Raw genomic sequence first — 16,607 nt, 5'->3', positions numbered from 1 at the left:
ACCACTCCTGGTTGAGCGCAGAGAACATACAAGAAATAAATCCCAAAGGTGCATTTCTCTCCAAATGGACTGGCTGGTTTTTCTTTGAAGCTCTTTCGCTTCTCATCCAAGAAGCTTCTTCAGCTCTACAATAATCAGATTCCCAATAAAGAAGACAGAAGGACCCATGTAGTTCCTCCTAAATTTCTTCTGGCTGCCCCAGAATGCACTGTTGTGCCCCACCAAATGGTCAGCGGAGCAGATTCGGACAGTGAGGAGGTTGTGGAGGAACATGGGCCAGTCCTGGAGTCTGGGGAAGGCTCGGATGAGGGCTCTGTGTTGGAGGCAGAGATGGGATTAGGGCCGTCTGACAATTATCGGCTGCCTTCGGAATGAGACATCAGTGAGGCAGATGAACAGCTGGAGCCTGTTCCCAGTGTGCATATGCGCAGAGTTGCCAGATGAAGGGAACAGCTAAAGAACAGGGGTCAACTTGGGAGTAAGGCCACAGGTGGACGATGAATGGCCCCTCCCAGAGGAAATAAAAGAGGAGCAAAAGGGGAGTGGAGTTTGCAGGGGACAATTAGTTCGCTTAATCAGTACATGACTCTCTGAGTCTCCTTGCCAAGTTCTGCAGATATCAGCCTGGCAGATCTCCAAGCCAGATAAGGTCTGTGACTGCGAATCCTCCCTTGAAAGACTTTGCTGGAGGTGAAGGAGCAGAATTCACAGCCAATTAATAAAAGGGGTTTTTGTCGGGATCAGGAGTTTGCTTCAGGCTTTTGGGAAGCCTCGGTTAGAACATGTGCGGAGTCCAAGAAGTTGCAGTATATGGACATGTAGTCCAAATAAAAAAATAACAATAATAAAGGAATGGGACAAGGGACTTTAAAAAACATGTTAAACACAAATCAGCCTGGCTTATTTTCCCTTGTAAAAAGAGGCCCGTGGCTTTAAAAAGTTCAGCCTGAACTCATCAATCTGCTTTTGCATGGACAGCTCCTCTGTTTGTCTTTCCAACCCCAAGACATTTCTTGGGGAAAGCAAAACAGAGATTGGGGATTTGCGTGGGAAGGGTTGAACAGAAGGCCCAAATGCAGTGGCGATTTTTCATCCTCGCTCCCCCCCACACCCCCGCCGCTTCCTTGGTGCTCCATCAAAGAAGCTGTCATACTTTGCATTCAAGCCGGCGAAATCTCGTCTGGGTCGGGCGGAATCGGCTTGGCAAGACGGTTTGAGTTATACGTCCTTGTTACCAAGGGAGTAGCTTATTGCTTAAATGATTCCACATCTGTTTTGCCATCCGCTCTCAAAGAGTAACCCCCTCCCTGCGCAAATGGATAGGAATGAAAAGTGCTGAATGTTGGCATTTAAAGACTGCAGAGAAGAGCAACAAAGAGGATTAGGGGACTGGAGGCTAAAACATATTTTTGGGGGAGGGCTTATTTTAGCGCATGGATTGGGCTTATTATCCAGGGAGGTCTTATTTTGGGGGAAATGGGGTAGCTGGATCATAAAACCTTGTACGAAAACATCCAAGCTCAGAGAGCACTAAGGCTAAAACATACGAAGGATGGATGCAGGAATTGGGTATGTCTAATTTAAAGAAAAGAAGGACTTAAAGTCTCCCTCCTCCTCCTCCTCCTCTTTTTTCTTCTCCTCTTCCTCTTCCATACCCTTGTAATAATGAAAATGGATAAAAGCCAGCCACAATAACACAAGGGCTATCAATAGATACAAACTCAATGGAATCCGTTCTAATCTTGATTGCAGGATAAACGATTTCAGCCCTAGAGTAGTGAAGTAGTAAACACCCCAATCCTGTTGTTAGTTCCTCTAATAATCCCCATACCTTTTTACCTTAAGTGGTCTACCGGGGGCCTTACGCATTTCTTTTTCTTTTTTGAATTTTTATTTTTTATTTTTATACATACATCCCCAAGTATACATTCTTATAGATACTATCAATATTATGTGTTGTCTTTGAACATTTATAACAATTGAATTCTTCCCCTACAAATGTTAATAGTATAATTGGGATTGTTTTTCTGCCATCCCGTATATCCATCTTGTTTTACAACAACTTGACTTCTTCCCTCTACTTTTCTCCTACCATCTCTTCTTCTCTACTTTCTTCTTTCCTTCTTCCCTTTCCTCTCCCCCACTACTCCCCTCTTCCTCCCTTCCTCTTGCTACCCCTCCCTTTCTTCCTCTCCTTTACTTTTTCTTCTTTCCCTCTCCTTTCTTCTCTCCTCCTCTCTTCCTTCCCTCTTTCCATTGTTGTATTCACATATTTTCCTCTTCAGTCTGGTATATTTTCTTCCTCCCTTTCTTCCTCTCCTTTACTTTTCCTTCTTTCCCTCTCCTTTCCTCTCTCCTCCTCCTTCTCTCTTCCTTCCCTCTTTCCATTGTTGTATTCACATATTTTCCTCTTCAGTCTGGTATATTTTCTTCCTCCCTTTCTTCCTCTCCTTTACTTTTCCTTCTTTCCCTCTCCTTTCCTCTCTCCTCCTCCTTCTCTCTTCCTTCCCTCTTTCCATTGTTGTATTCACATATTTTCCTCTTCAGTCTGGTATATTTTTTTGGGGGGGGGGGGCTTGGAGCAAACCCAGTTCTGTATTTAAATAATAATCTTAAATCCCTTCTTCCTCATTTTATTTTACTTTGCAATAATTCCAATTGTATCATCTTTTGAACATATGTATTTATATATTAATATGTTCTATTCCCCCCCTCTTTTCCCCTCCTTGGTTTAGCAGTGTGTTCTCTGGGTTGTTTAATATATATTCTTTTATTCATATTCCTTTTCTAACCAATCATGACCTTACATGTTTCTTAAGAGATCCGTAATTTCCTGACAGAACAATGAATCAGTAGAACAGAAGTTGCCTCCAGAAGTTCTGAATGCCCCAACACTGGAAGTCTTTAAGAAGATGTTGGATAGCCATTTGTCTGAAATGGTACAGGGCTTCCTGCCTAGGCAATGGGTTGGACTAGAAGACCTCCAAGGCCCCTTCCAACTCTGCTATTGTATTGTATATTTGTAAATCGCAGTGATTTCTCCCCTGTACATACCTGTAAGCAGAGTCCCAGAGACAGGTTCACTTTCTTCGAATCCTTTGATAGCGACAACATTGACGATGTATTTTATGCCAGGGATCAGGTCTACTAGCTTGATTCTACTCCTGTTTCCGTCCACAGTTAAAGATTTGAGGTCATCTGGAATAGAGGATGAATAAAACAGTTTGGGCTTTCACCGAGGGATATATATTTTTTTTTTAAAAAAATAAATTTTCCTATCCTGACCAGAGCTAGCAGGGAGTGTTTTAATGGCCGGACGGCTTACCTGTCACCAGAGTGGAGTTTTGTTCAGCAGATATGCCCTCATTGTGCCCAGAGAGAGAAAAATATCTGCCTCTACCTAGGATTGAACTCACAACCTCCTGATGGTGAGGCGAGAGCGCCACCTGTAGGCCACCGCACCACTCCAGCCACTGCTGTATCCCAGTAGAAATTTTGTATATACTTAAGTATACTGTGTGTATATCTTTACGTCTCTTTTGCCATGTTCTCATCGTATACTAAATAATAGATGATAATTACTCAAACTAGGTAACATAATCAGCACTAGTTATAATTAGCCCTGATCATGTTACCTAATTTGGGTAATGAAACAGCTGCAAGAAAACAAGCAAGCTCAGAGAGGAGCAAGCTCTCCCATTCTCCCTCCTCTTCCTCCTCTTCCTCCTCCTCCTCCTCCTCCTCCTCCTCCTCCTCCTCCTCTCCACAGACCCCACTCCTTTCTAACACTGATGATATTGCCTAGTTGGGTTGTGAAACATCTGCAACAAAACCAACAAGCCCAGAGAGCACCAAGAACTCACAGTCCTTCCCTCCTCCTCCTCCTCCTCCTCCTCCTCCTCCTCCTCCTCCTCCTCCTCCTCCTCCTCCTCCTCCTCCTCCTCCTCCTCCTCCTCTCCACAGATCCCACTCCTTTCTAACACTGATGATATTGCCTAGTTGGGTTGTGAAACATCTGCAACAAAACCAACAAGCCCAGAGAGCACCAAGAACTCACAGTCCTTCCCTCCTCCTCCTCCTCCTCCTCCTCCTCCTCCTCCTCCTCCTCCTCCTCCTCCTCCTCCTCCTCCTCCTCCTCCTCCTCCTCCTCCTCCTCTCCACAGATCCCACTCCTTTCTAACACTGATGATATTGCCTAGTTGGGTTGTGAAACATCTGTAACAAAACCAACAAGCCCAGAGAGCACCAAGGATCTCTTATGTTGTTCTTTAGACAATCAAACACACATTTTTCATGTCACAGTGTTCCTTAAAGCCTTCCCTTTTGCAAGCCACTTCCTTGAATGTGATGCATTATACAAGTTGGGTGGATAAGACCTAATAGCCGAGCCTCGCTCTGTCCAGGACTTAGGAGTACTCATCTCTCAGCCCCTGAGCTCCCTGTAACAGCATTGCCAAAAAAGGCATGAAGAGTTGTTAACCTAATTTCGCAAAGCTTCTTCTCGGTTAACATTGTATTGCTAACTAGGCCATACAAAACCTTTGCCGGACCGATCCTCGAATACAGCTCGTCTGCCTGGAATCCACACTGTACATTGGACATTGATACAATTGAGCAGGTCCAGAGGTATTTCACGGGAAGAGTCCTCCACTCCTCTGCTCACAATAGGATCCCTTATGCCACCAGGCTCGAAATTTTGGGCTTGACAACTGGAACTATGCCGCTTAAGGTCTGACCTAAGTGTACTACACAAAATTATTTGCTACAATGTCCTACCTATCAATGACTACTTCAGCTTCAACCGCAATAACACATGGGAAAACAATCGATACAAACTCAAGGTAAACCGCTCCAAACTCGATTGCAGAAAATACGACTTCAGCCACAGAGTGGTCAACGCCTGGAATGCTCTACCTGACTCCGTTGTTACATCCTCAAACCCCCCACAGCTTCAACCTCAAACTGTCTACCGTGGACCTCACCCCATTTCTAAGAGGTCCGTAAAGGGGGCGTGCATAAGGGCACCAGCGTGCCTTCCGTCCCTGTCCTACTGTCCCCATTTATTTGTACTCATTTCATGTGCTCATGTCCATGTTTATACCTGTTATCTCATACATGTTTGACAAATGAAATAAAATAAATAAACAAGCATAGAGCCGAGGTGGTGCAGTGGTTAAATGCAGCACTGCAGGCTACTTCAGCTGACTGCAGTTCTGCAGTTCGGCTGTTCAAATCTCACCGGCTCAGGGTTGACTCAGCCTTCCATCCTTCCGAGGTGGGTAAAATGAGAACCCGGATTGTTGTTGGGGGCAATATGCTGACTCTGTAAACCACTTAGAGAGGGCTGAAAGCCCTATGAAGCGGTATATAAGTCTAACTGCTATTGTTATTGCTATTCTGTGCTCAGTTGAATCAACCTATTCTTCTGAAAGAGTATATGAATCAATATTGGCTTCTGCTTATAATATTGTATACTGTCAGAAATTAGTTGTTTTCTAGCCTAGCAAATTGTGACTGTAATACTGGATGGCATTACTGCAAATGTTATCTCACTGCTGAATCTCGCATTCTTGGCTTCAAAGCTAGGGACATTCTTGAAAACATAGAAGAAATTGTTACACGGGAATATCAGGCCCCATAGATAAAGGAACCAAACTAGGGGGTTTTCCTGGCACATAAATCCTTAAAGCATTCTGCCAAAAAAAAAAAAACCTTGGCAAAGAGGGGCTGCCACCCCCTACACAAAGCTATGGGAATACTCCAGAGATAGAAGGTTGAAAAAAAGAACGCTTTTGGTAACAAATCTTTGTCTCTGGTGGGATAAACTTTGTTTCTATCTGCCTAAAATGCATATAATACTCTGAGCTGCTCTTGCAGGGTGTGGCTCAGAGGTGGGTTCCTACCAGTTCGCACCTATTCGGTAGAACTGGTTCGTCAAATCTACCGAACCGGTTAGCAGAAGTTCCACCAGTGGACCCGGAAAGCAGGCCACACCTACAGAAGAGGTTCCAAAAATTTTTGAAACCCACCACTGGTGTGGCTATCCCATACATGCATTTGTTTGCATGTTTTGGATATAGTTTTGTCACCCAGCTTTTGCGATGGCCATAAACAAAAGCTGATATTTTTTGCAAGCCTCGTCTTGATTCTCACTCTCTTGGGAATTTCAGTGGCAATTTCGGGGAAACTGCTGGAAGCTTACACTTCAAAGCAGAACATAGGATTAGCCAAGGTAGTCAGCCAGCTTTATTTCTTACCTCCAGGTTCTGGACCATAGGAAATTCGGAAGCTGTCAACTCTTGTCAAGGGAGGCTTCCAACTAACCACAGCTGAGCTTTCCGTTATTTCTGAGAAAGATATTTCCTTCGGGGATCCCACTGCTGTATACAGAGAGTGACAGAAACGAAGACCAAGGAGTTAACACACATTTCAAGTAGTTTGGTAAGCTGGGGAAAACAAACTCACAGAGGCTCTTGGGAGCAGGAGCTAAGAGTGAAGATTGTGTTAAATCCAGTGTTATGACTAGAACGCAAAGCTCCATAAAAGAAAAGTCTTTGTTTGCAAACAAAGTCTCTTGACAGCTCAGCTTTGACTTTTAATAGTAAACTTTTTGGCAGGGGAGGGGGAAATTCCCAGAGCTGAATAAACACAGCAGAAAAACAAATAATCTTTATTTCGGACAACGAATCATCTCGATTCTGAGCATTATATGTCATCCCCGAGTTATAGAGGCAGCTTAAAACATCGTAGCTGTACATTTGCACATTTGTACAATGCAGCACTGCAGGCTACTGCTAGATCAGCAGGTCAGCGGTTCAAATCTCACCGGCTCAGGGTTGACTCAGCCTTCCATCGTTCCGAGGTGGGTAAAATGAGGACCCAGATTGTTGGGGGCAATATGCTGACTCTCTGTAAACCGCTTAGAGAGGCCTGAAAGGCCTATGAAGCGGTATATAAGTCTACTGCTATTGCTATTGCTATTGCTATTTAAAGATGCGGGAATTTTTTTTAAAAAAAAATATGTTGCTTGAATGTTCTTAGATTTCTTCTGCCCTCTTTCCTAATTTGTCTGCCTCCAAATGCAAATTAAGGTTTTCTTTCAATGGCCCCCAAAATGAAAGAGAGAGAGAGAGACAGAGAGAGACAGAGACAGAGAGACAGAGACAGAGACAGACAGACAGAGACAGACAGACAAATAAAATCCTTGATTTGGGATATTTGCATTTCAAATGGTAGTGTCTTGATTACTTTAAAAAAATTGCCAGGAAGAAATAAGGTTGAAAGATCTACATCCAGGTTAATGAGTGGTTAGGTAGGCTGTTTACTGTTAGCTTGTTTGTTCATAGTTTATAATTCTAGAGCACAAGTTGGATGTGCACAAAAATCTCAATCTTTCCAGATTCCATCTCTAAAATGACCATTACCCACCCCTACAGATATAAAATGTGTAACGTCCCTCAGTGGTGAAGACGCTGAGCTTGTCGATCAGAAAGGTTGGCAGTTCGGCGGTTCGAATCCTTAGCGCCGCGTAACAGAGTGAGCTCCCGTGATTTATCCCAGCTTCTGCCAACCTAGCTGTTCGAAAGCAGGTAAAAAAAAATGCAAGTAGAAAAATAGGAGCCACCTTTGGTGGGAAGGGAACAGCATTCCGTGCGCCTTTGGTGTTGAGTCATGCCGGCCACATGACCACAGAGACGTCTTCGGACAGTGCTGGCTCTTCGGCTTTGAAACGGAGATGAGCACCGGCCCCTAGAGTCAGGAATGACTAGCACATATGTGCAAGGGGAACGTTTACCTTTACCCCTACGGGAAATAAGCTTTCCGAGTCTCCTGATTTAAATAACAATAAACATACTCTTTGGGTTGGATGGGTGGGGGGAATTTCCACAAAATTATTCCACGGGTTTTCCTAAACTGGTGATCGCTTCTATGTATGCCACTTAGCCTAGACAAGGATCACATTTGATGCCCATTTTGTTTAGTACAGGAAGAAAGAAAAGAAAAGCATATTAGAAAACCTTTGAAATATAGTCGATTAAGAAGGGTTAGTCCGGTCAGGAGACATCAAGAGGAAGAAAAGGAGAAATAAAGGCACCCTAGAAAGAGAAAGCCTACAAGAAAGCTCGTATTATTTGTCACTGTGAGCACAATACAACAGAGTCTCCAACCCACAAGTTCTTGTTGAAAAGATTGGGAGGTTGGCCAACAGCATTCTTGGCTACTTAAAGCATAGCACAGATTAAGTGAAAGTTGGAGCAGACGGATACAAAAAGTAGATTTTCTGGATTGGAAAGTAGCACAATATTCTCCTACAAAAAAAGGGAGAATCTAGATAACTGAGAGTTAGATGGATAGTACCTAAATTTCAGAGTTAAAATAACTAAAAATGAACATCCCACAATTCTATGTATATAAGGGGCCTTGGAATTCATTGTTGGAATGTATTTTTATGCAACAACTGCAGTAGTATTCAGCCAGTAGATGGCAGCGTTTACAAGTTTGGCTCTATGATATATCCTCTATGCTCTTTTGTTCTCAGTAGAGTTTCCCTTTTCCTGTTACAGTTAATTGAGCAGTAAAGCACATGGTGAGAGTAGAGCAGTTGAGCAGCAAAGCATATTTGTTTGCTCTGTGATGCTACATACAAATAGAATTCTGAACTGGTCTGCATTGAGAGATTATCTGAGGATTGTGCTCAACATTATCACTCGGAAAAATACAGGTAGCCCTCAACTTACGACCACAATCGACCACAAATTTTCTGTTGCTAAATGAGTTATTTGTTGCGAGTTTTGCCCCATTTGATGACCTTTCTTGCCACAGTTGTTAAGCAAATCACTGCAGTTGTTAAATTAGTAACACTTGTTATTTGAACCTGGCTTCTTATTGGACTTTGCATGTCAGAAGGTCACAGAGGTTTTTCATATGACCCCCAGGAACTGCAGCCATCATAAATATGGGGGGGAAATGATCATAAATCACATTTTTCAATGCTGTTCAACTTTTGAACAGTCACTGTTGTGGCCCAGCAGGAGCGTTAGAGCTGCTACCAGACTCCAACAGCGAGGGGCCCCATGAGTTGGTTCTGGAGGATGTGGAGGACCCTGGACAGGGTTCCGACTCCAAGCAGGGCGCAGAGAGGCTGGTTGGCCACCAGGAGGCATCTGAGCCTTGGACCAGTGAGGAGGAGACAAGGGAGAGTGAGCCAAATGCCTGTCGTGAGTTGTTCCTGGATGCACGCCATCGAAGAGCTAATAGGCGTCAGGAACAGTTGCGCAGTTACAGGAGGTAATTGCACTCAGCTGGTGGTCATTAGGCTCCTCTCCAGACTATAAAAAGACTACTTGTGCACACGCCCCTCTTGCAGACGTCAACACAGGATCGAATGTCGGATAACATTGTTAGAAGCTTGGCAGGCTGGATTGCTGCCAAGCCTTATCTGTGTTTATTGCTGCCCAAGCTTGTCTGTGCCGGTTTGCCGCCAAGGACCTGTCTGTCTGTTAATTAAATGCCGTAACTCATCTTTGGCTCGGAGTGTACTTTGGTGTGGAACGAGGGGAGTCAGAACAGGTCACTAAATGAACTGTGGTAAGTCGAGAACTACCTGTAAATGTAATAGACACACACACACACAAATATGTATAGAGGCATGCATGTGGCCAAACAGTGTGGTTGTGTTCTCCGACAAGCCAGAGGCAGACCGAGGTACCTGTCATAGCAATCGCATTTACGGGCTGGGAACGCTGTCCGCTGATCACTCCATAGAGATCTACATAATATTCGGTCCCTTCTTTCAGCCCTTGGATGTCCTGAGTGCGTTGATGACCTGGTACAATGAACTCCAGAGGATCTAAAAGTCTGTTGGAATCCCTGATTTTAAGGACAAAACTGTCAAAGGCTCCTTCGTCCGCTGTCCAAGACAGACGGAAACCATCGGGGGTAGAGTCCGAGACCAACAGGTGATCTACTTCGGGTTCAGCTTCTGCAATGGCAAAGGAGGGTTTTAATGTCCTTTTCAGAGGGGAAAAAGAGAGGAAAAGTAAGAAAAATATCCAATAGAGAATCTAGTCCGGGTTAGCTTAGGAGGTGAGCATTCCGACCACAAATCCGGAGGGTTGGAAAAAGAAGCACTCCGCTATTTGAAAAGTGGGGAGGAAAAGGCATTCAGTGATTAATATAGAAAGATACATTCCCAACCAAAAGATGAAGGCCACATGGCCGAGCTTCCCGGGATTCAAACTTGCACCAAGGTGTAAAACCCACACTTTCCCCTACCATGCAAAATGAAACATGCTGGTAGTAGTAAGAGTGATGTTCATTCATTCCCGAGGGGGAGACATGACAGCCGATATTTGAGGGGCTCCTAGGAAGACGAGAGGTTCAAGCTATTTTCCGAAGCACCTAAAGGCAGGACAATGGGTGGAAACTAATCCAGGAGAGAAGCAACCTAGAACCAAGGAGAACTTTCCTAACAGGGAGAACAATTAAACAGCGGAACAGAAGTTGCCTTCAGAGTTTGTGAGTGCTCCATTATTGGAGGCTTTTAAGAAGAGACTGGGAAACTCTGTGTCTGAAATGGCATAGGGTCTCCTGCTTGAGCAGGGTGTTGGACTACATGACCTCCAAGGTCCCTTCCAAGTCCTTTTTCAGTGCTGTTGTAACTTCCAATGGCCACTCAATGAACGGTGTAAGTCAAAGACTATCTGTACTAATCATTTCTAAAAGTGTGTGGAGAGTTTGAAGCTTGTGCTTAAGGAAGCAGTGAATTCTTCTACATGTCCTCAGCTAGGCTCCACCTGATCCTATGAAGCTCCATCAGGAATGAGTGGATGGTGAGTAGGAGAGCTCATGTAGGGGGTTTAACTTTGAGGAAGATAGTCAGAATACACTGTAGGATTGAGGCTCAGTGACGGAAAATCCAAGATTCCACACTAAGTCTTTAAGTTGCTTGCTTCGTGATAGAAGAACTGCTGAAGATCAGAGAGGTCAACACTAAACTAGACGAAGCTGAGATGGGATGATGAAGCTGTCCAAAAGTAAATTCTTCTTTCAAACCAGGTCAGTAAAGAGCTGTCACCTTCTGCAACACACAAGTTAACGTGTATGATGATGTTCAACTTTAGATGATAGCGAGCTTGCCTTTATATTGGAAACAATGAAGAGGACACGATGATAGATCCCAAGCTGGTTTTAGAAGATGGACTACTGAATTTTGGAAGTGGTTCCCCAAGTTTAGCCAGCTAGCTAATACAATGGTATAGAAGTTTAGCAGCTAACCTAAACCACAGTTTGATCGTTCTGGATTATATCGTTTTCCTGACCTTCTTTTATAGACATTGCTTTTTCAAAGACGGAGTTGAGATATTAAACCCAAGGACTGATAAAATATGACTTTGGCTAGGATGACAAAGGAACAACGAAACAAATTTCCTTCAGATGTTATGGGTGCTCCATCACTGGAGTCTTTCAAGAGACATGGACAATTGTTTATCTGAAATGGAATGGGATCGCCTGCTTAAGCAAAGGGTTGGACTAGAAGACCTCCAAAGTCCCTTCCAACTCTACTATTCGGTGTTCTATGAATGATTTGACACATCTCCACCTTCCGTTGCTTTTTAAGATGTTGGTCCATTGCGAGACAGGAAGGAAACAGAGAAAGAGGTGACAAAGGAGGGCATATTAGTGAAAGGGTCAGTAAGGGAAGGCATGGTTCCATGGTGAATGGAGAAGAGACAAAAGACCTTCCAGAGGAGGAAGACAATGGTGAGAAGAGACGAGCATTCCAGTTTCATGATTTAAAAATAAAAAAATACCTGTTAAGGCAACAATGTTTAAGGGTCTTGTTTGACGGCCATGGACCAAGCCATAAAGAAGGACTTCGTACCCAATGCCTGTTATGAGACCTCTAAGGGTTAATTGGCGCTGGCTTCCAGGGAGGAGGAATTCTTGAGGATCTAGCAGTTTGCCAGAGTCCACCACGATGACCAGAAAGCTTTCAAAAGCATCCTCTGATGCCATCCAGGATACCGTAAACCCGTACGGATTAATCCCGGAAACCGTGAGGTTTTCCAGTGAGGGCAACACTTCTGTGAAAGGGGAGAAGGGATAAGAAGGACTGAGTTAGACCGAGTTGTGGGGGCCATGGGATACAAACCTCAGGTCTCCCCACCACCACCAAAAGAAGGGGTCAATTAAAAGTAATGGCATGCAATGCCCAGGCCGTGGGATTCGCTTTGGGTTGTGCATGTCCCTTGTTATATTTGTGGGTTGCCAAGTGTGGGAACCAGCAAGATCTCCGTTGAGCTCACTGGCTGTAATTAGAAGGAGCCTGGTGTGGCGGCTGTACACAAGAGTTCGGTTTGTGTTATTTTTGGCTGGGTTTGGGGAGCACATTGTGTTAACCCAGATGAGGATGTTATAATTATGGAATAGATTGAGCAAATTCCAAAATGAGTACATTTGGTAGCCGGAGTAAGCATATATCATAAGGGCTGCCATGAAATTCCAGGATCATTAATGGTCGTGGTAGCTTGTTCTGTGAGTTTGTTGTTTAGTTTCTGAATCTTGTTCTGCCCCAGGCTTCCTTAACAAGCAAGAAGCAGAGTCTTGGTCCCCCTTTTATTTACACGACTGTGAATCCCTTTCATTCGCAGTCGACAAGGAATATTTATCAACACGAACCTTATCTCGCTTGGAGAACTGCCAGATAACTAGTTTCCAAACACATGGCAAGGCAAAACTTGGCACAGAGTCTCTTAGAATCACAAATAGAACTTTCCACTCTTGAAACAACTGAAGGAATGAATTGTTTCCTGCAAAAGCCTCCTTCCCATTTGATCCTCTTTTGTTTCCTATGCAAGGGCCATTCATCTCCAAGGTGTGGCTTTACTCGTAAGCCGACCCTGCTTTCTTAATTGTTCTTGTCTTCTGGCAGCTCTGCACATGCGCACACTGGGAACAGGCTTCAACTCTTCTTCTGCCTCACTGCTGGCCAACTCCCCTCTCTGCCTCCAAAGCAGAGCCCTCGTCTGAGCTTTCCTCAGCCCCCAGGACTGGCCCATGTTCCTCCCCAACCTCCTCACTGTCCGACTCTGCTGCCAGCTCCACTGGATGCCAGCAGGCTACAACAAACGTTTCATCACCAGGTTGAGTGACGTCCTCAGTGGGACTTCGGTTGAAGTGTTTTGTTTTGACGTCACCTATCCCAGTGATGAAATGTCCGGAAGCTAAACAACAAACTCAGAGAACCAGCCATCACCAACATCTACCGTCCAAGCTACAAATATTTTTATATTATTTCTGATAGGACCACAAGAGTGGTGTGGTGGCCTAGAAGTGGAGCTCACAATCAGGAGGCTGTGACTTCAATCCTAGGTAGAGGCTGATATTTCTCTCTCAGGGCACAATGAAAATGTATCTGATGAACAAAACTCCGCATCGGCTTCAGGGAAGGGCATCGGGCCAGTAAACCTTCAGCTCCATCCAGTTGCCCAGACTCCACCCCGCAAGGGATTACAGAGTCATTAAATGATGAAAAAATATTCTATCATTAATCTCAACAGATGAGTCTTAAAGTTAAAGGTTCTCCTATGTGCTAATCGTTACCGACTCTAGGGGCGGTGCTCATCTCCATTTCAAAGCAGAAGAGCCAGCGCTGTCCGAAGACGTCTCCGTGGTCATGTGGCTGACATGACTCAACACCGAAGGCGCACCGAACGCTGTTCCCTTCCCACCAAAGGTGGTTCCTATTTTTCTACTTGCATTGTTTACATGCTTTCGAACAGCTAGGTTGGCAGAAGCTGGGACAAGTCATGGGAGCTCACTCCGCTACGTGGCGCTAGGGATTCGAACCGCCAAACTTCCGACCTTTTTGATCGACAAGCTCAGCATCTTAGCCACTGAGCCACCACCTGAGTCCCTGTTAGATGAATGAATCTCAGGGCTCTCAAATGTGCTGGAATTGTTAATGCCTAATGGGAAACAAATCGAAACAAAGCCAACCATGCTTTTTTTTTTGCAAGGATACCTATCAGTATCATAGAGAGGAGGGGATCCTGATGGGCCCCAAGCTGTGGTTGTGCCCTAAATTTGAACCTTATAATCCAAAGAGTCTACCATGCCTGAGATGAAGGTGTCATGAACCTCTTCTGAGATTGCCAACTCCAGAGGCTCCTGAGATCGCCGGAGCCCTCTAACATTGACTGTCAAGTGTGCGAAAGCTTCCTCTCTTGTAGTCCAGAAGAACTCGCTCAAGCGAGCATTTGTGCCTGTGAATGTGCCCAACTGTAGCTTGATTTCTGAAGAGAGAAGTGGGTGAAAAAGAGACAACCATTATGGGTGGAGATCCGGCTGACAAGCCGATGAAGGAAGTGTCCTACAGAACTGCAACAGGCCGTTCTTGGATCTGCTGTTGGGCTTTAGGAGTCAACTGGAGTGCTTAGGAGAACATTGGCCATGCCAAGGACAATCAACCAGCAGAACGCCTTCAGAAGTTGTGGGTGGTCCAACATTGAGGCTTTTAAGAAGGGATTTGTCTGAAATGGTCTAGGATCTCCTGCTTGGACTAGAAGGCCCTCTAGGTCCCTTCCAACTCTGTTGTTCTGTTACTCTGGTTTCGTGGTCCACTATGCCACAATATCAACATGATTCTGACCTTCAGAGGTTTGGTTGACCTATGGAGAGAGACCTTTTCCTCTCCAAGGTCAGGGGGAAAGGAGACAAGGGGAAGGAACGTTCTGTACTATGAGAAGATGCATGTGTGAACCCTTCTGGGTGAAGAGTGCTGGCGTGTCCTCAATTAAGGAGACATGCAAGATGTTCAGATTGTCAGAAAGGGACCAGCAAAAGCCAGCAGGGGAAGGTTTCCTGCTGTAACGCTCAAGATCCATGGAAGCAAGATGGCCAGGTTCCTTAAAAGGGAAAGAACACACAGATAGAAGACATGTTCCCATCAGGCGGACATGCGGTTCGAAGGTTGCTTTCTCGGAATTCATACCCTTTATGGCTTTGTTGAAAAGCATGCGTTTGCATTCAGATCAGGCATAATCCTTAGTCCTCCAAGATTCTGGCATGCAATCGGATTTAAGATAATCTCCCAGAGATAACAACGACCGCAAAATTGTCTGGAATCTCCCAGAATCTGCATCAAAATCCCACTTGATGGTTTACGAGGAAGCCTTAAGGAAGAGGGAGATTTTGTTTTGTCTGTTCTGGATATCCTGGTATCCAAATATACGCTCGGACCGAGAAGGCATGCAAGTTTTTGCCGGATACGTAGGTTGCAATATGGAAAACACAGGGGCCTTCTGCCCCCTGTAGCAGGTCTTTTGGTTCGTACACAGAGTGCAAAGGGCATCACATGCAAAGAACCATTTCCTAGGAAGTCAAGATCTTGGGGAGAGCCAGGCGTCACGAGGTGGAGAAGCAAGATGAGCAACCAGCAAGAAAATCAAGAGACAGTTGATGTACGACAATGGATGTTGGGATCAATCCCAAGCACGTTCCACAGAGGTGCCACGTAGAACGAACACTGATACATATATTGCCCTAGGCATTATGCTGCACATAATCCTTCTAGATATATGTATCTAGAAAAAGGAAACGGAGGCGTAAAGGAACGCTGATTGAAATGAGAGCATCCACAACAGAAGAAGAAAAGTTCCATCATTCAACGGCCTTAATTGTGAGGACGCAAGCACTGTGGTTGTGCTGTTTGGCCTGGTAAGCTCACTCAGGTCCCTAGATTTTTTTTTAGATTCCTCAAGTAAAAAGAGGAAGTAGATGAGATGGAAAAGGAATTGCAGAAAAAGCAAGTGGGGGTAATGACACACAAAGTTGGAATTGTCAAGCTGAGTTGGCCCATCAACCTGGCCATGAGATTGAACGTCATAATTGCACCGGGTTTTATACTAGTAGTAGCAACTCTGCACAGGGCTTCAGGAGAGTGTGAAGCTGAGAAACCAGAAACTTCCACTGATGTTATATTACTGTCTATATTTGAAGTTTCCTCAGCCATGGAATCTCCTCTGAGGAAAGTTAGGCCAATTGTTCTCTCTCTCCATCCCAACTTGGAAATGTCTTTACAGGGGTGGGGAGGAGGAGGAGGAGGGGAACAGGGGAGCTTTGAGTTCCTGGGGAAAAATAACTATAAATTTATATCCCAAGAGCCTGAAGCAAACTCCCGGTCCCGACAAAAACCCCTTTTATTAATTGACTGTGAATTCTGCTCATTCACATCCAGCAAAGTCTTTCGAGGGAAGATTTATGGTCAAAGATCTTATCTGGGTTGGAGAGCTTCCAGGTTGATATCTGCAAAACTTGGCAAGGAGTCTTGGAGAGTCACGAACAAATGAAGTGAACTAATGGTCTCCTACAAACTCCACTCCCCTTTTGCTCCTCTTTTATTTCCTCTGGGAGGGGCCATTCATCCTCCACCTTACTCTCAAGTCGACCCCTGTTCTTTAGTTCTTCCCTTCATCTGGCAACTCTGCGCATGCGCACACTGGGAACAGGCTCCAGCTGTTCCTCTGCCTCACTGATGTCTGACTCTAAAGGCAGCTGATAACTGTCAGACGACCCTGGCCCCCTCTCTGCCTCTGACACAGAGC

The 16,607-nt window shown here is 44.8% G+C and overlaps 1 protein-coding gene across 4 annotated transcripts in view; it reads right to left on the bottom strand.

Moving 5' to 3' along the window:
* TNC (tenascin C) overlaps positions 1–16,607 on the bottom strand; it is a 54,755-nt gene that overhangs the window by 14,592 nt on the left and 23,556 nt on the right. For 2 of the 4 annotated variants that reach the window (XM_087704654.1, XM_087704655.1), the window contains 2 exons: positions 6,258–6,380; positions 3,055–3,198 (listed from right to left, as the gene is read on the bottom strand). In XM_087704654.1, coding sequence (XP_087560780.1) covers positions 3,055–3,198; positions 6,258–6,380 — 267 coding nt within the window. Of the gene's footprint in view, positions 1–3,054; positions 3,199–6,257; positions 6,381–9,709; positions 9,983–11,813; positions 12,087–14,120; positions 14,298–16,607 lie in introns of all 4 variants that reach the window. The other 2 variants (XM_087704652.1, XM_087704653.1) reach the window with 2 other exon arrangements.

The sequence above is a fragment of the Thamnophis sirtalis genome, unplaced genomic scaffold (genome assembly GCF_051295495.1).
Source record: "Thamnophis sirtalis isolate CommonGarterSnake01/CBP01778 unplaced genomic scaffold, rThaSir2_p1.2 scaffold_2, whole genome shotgun sequence".
NCBI classification, from domain to species: Eukaryota; Metazoa; Chordata; class Lepidosauria; order Squamata; family Natricidae; genus Thamnophis; species Thamnophis sirtalis.
The sequence above is the reverse complement of the archived record's forward strand: the minus strand, read 5'-3'. Positions and strand labels throughout refer to the sequence as shown.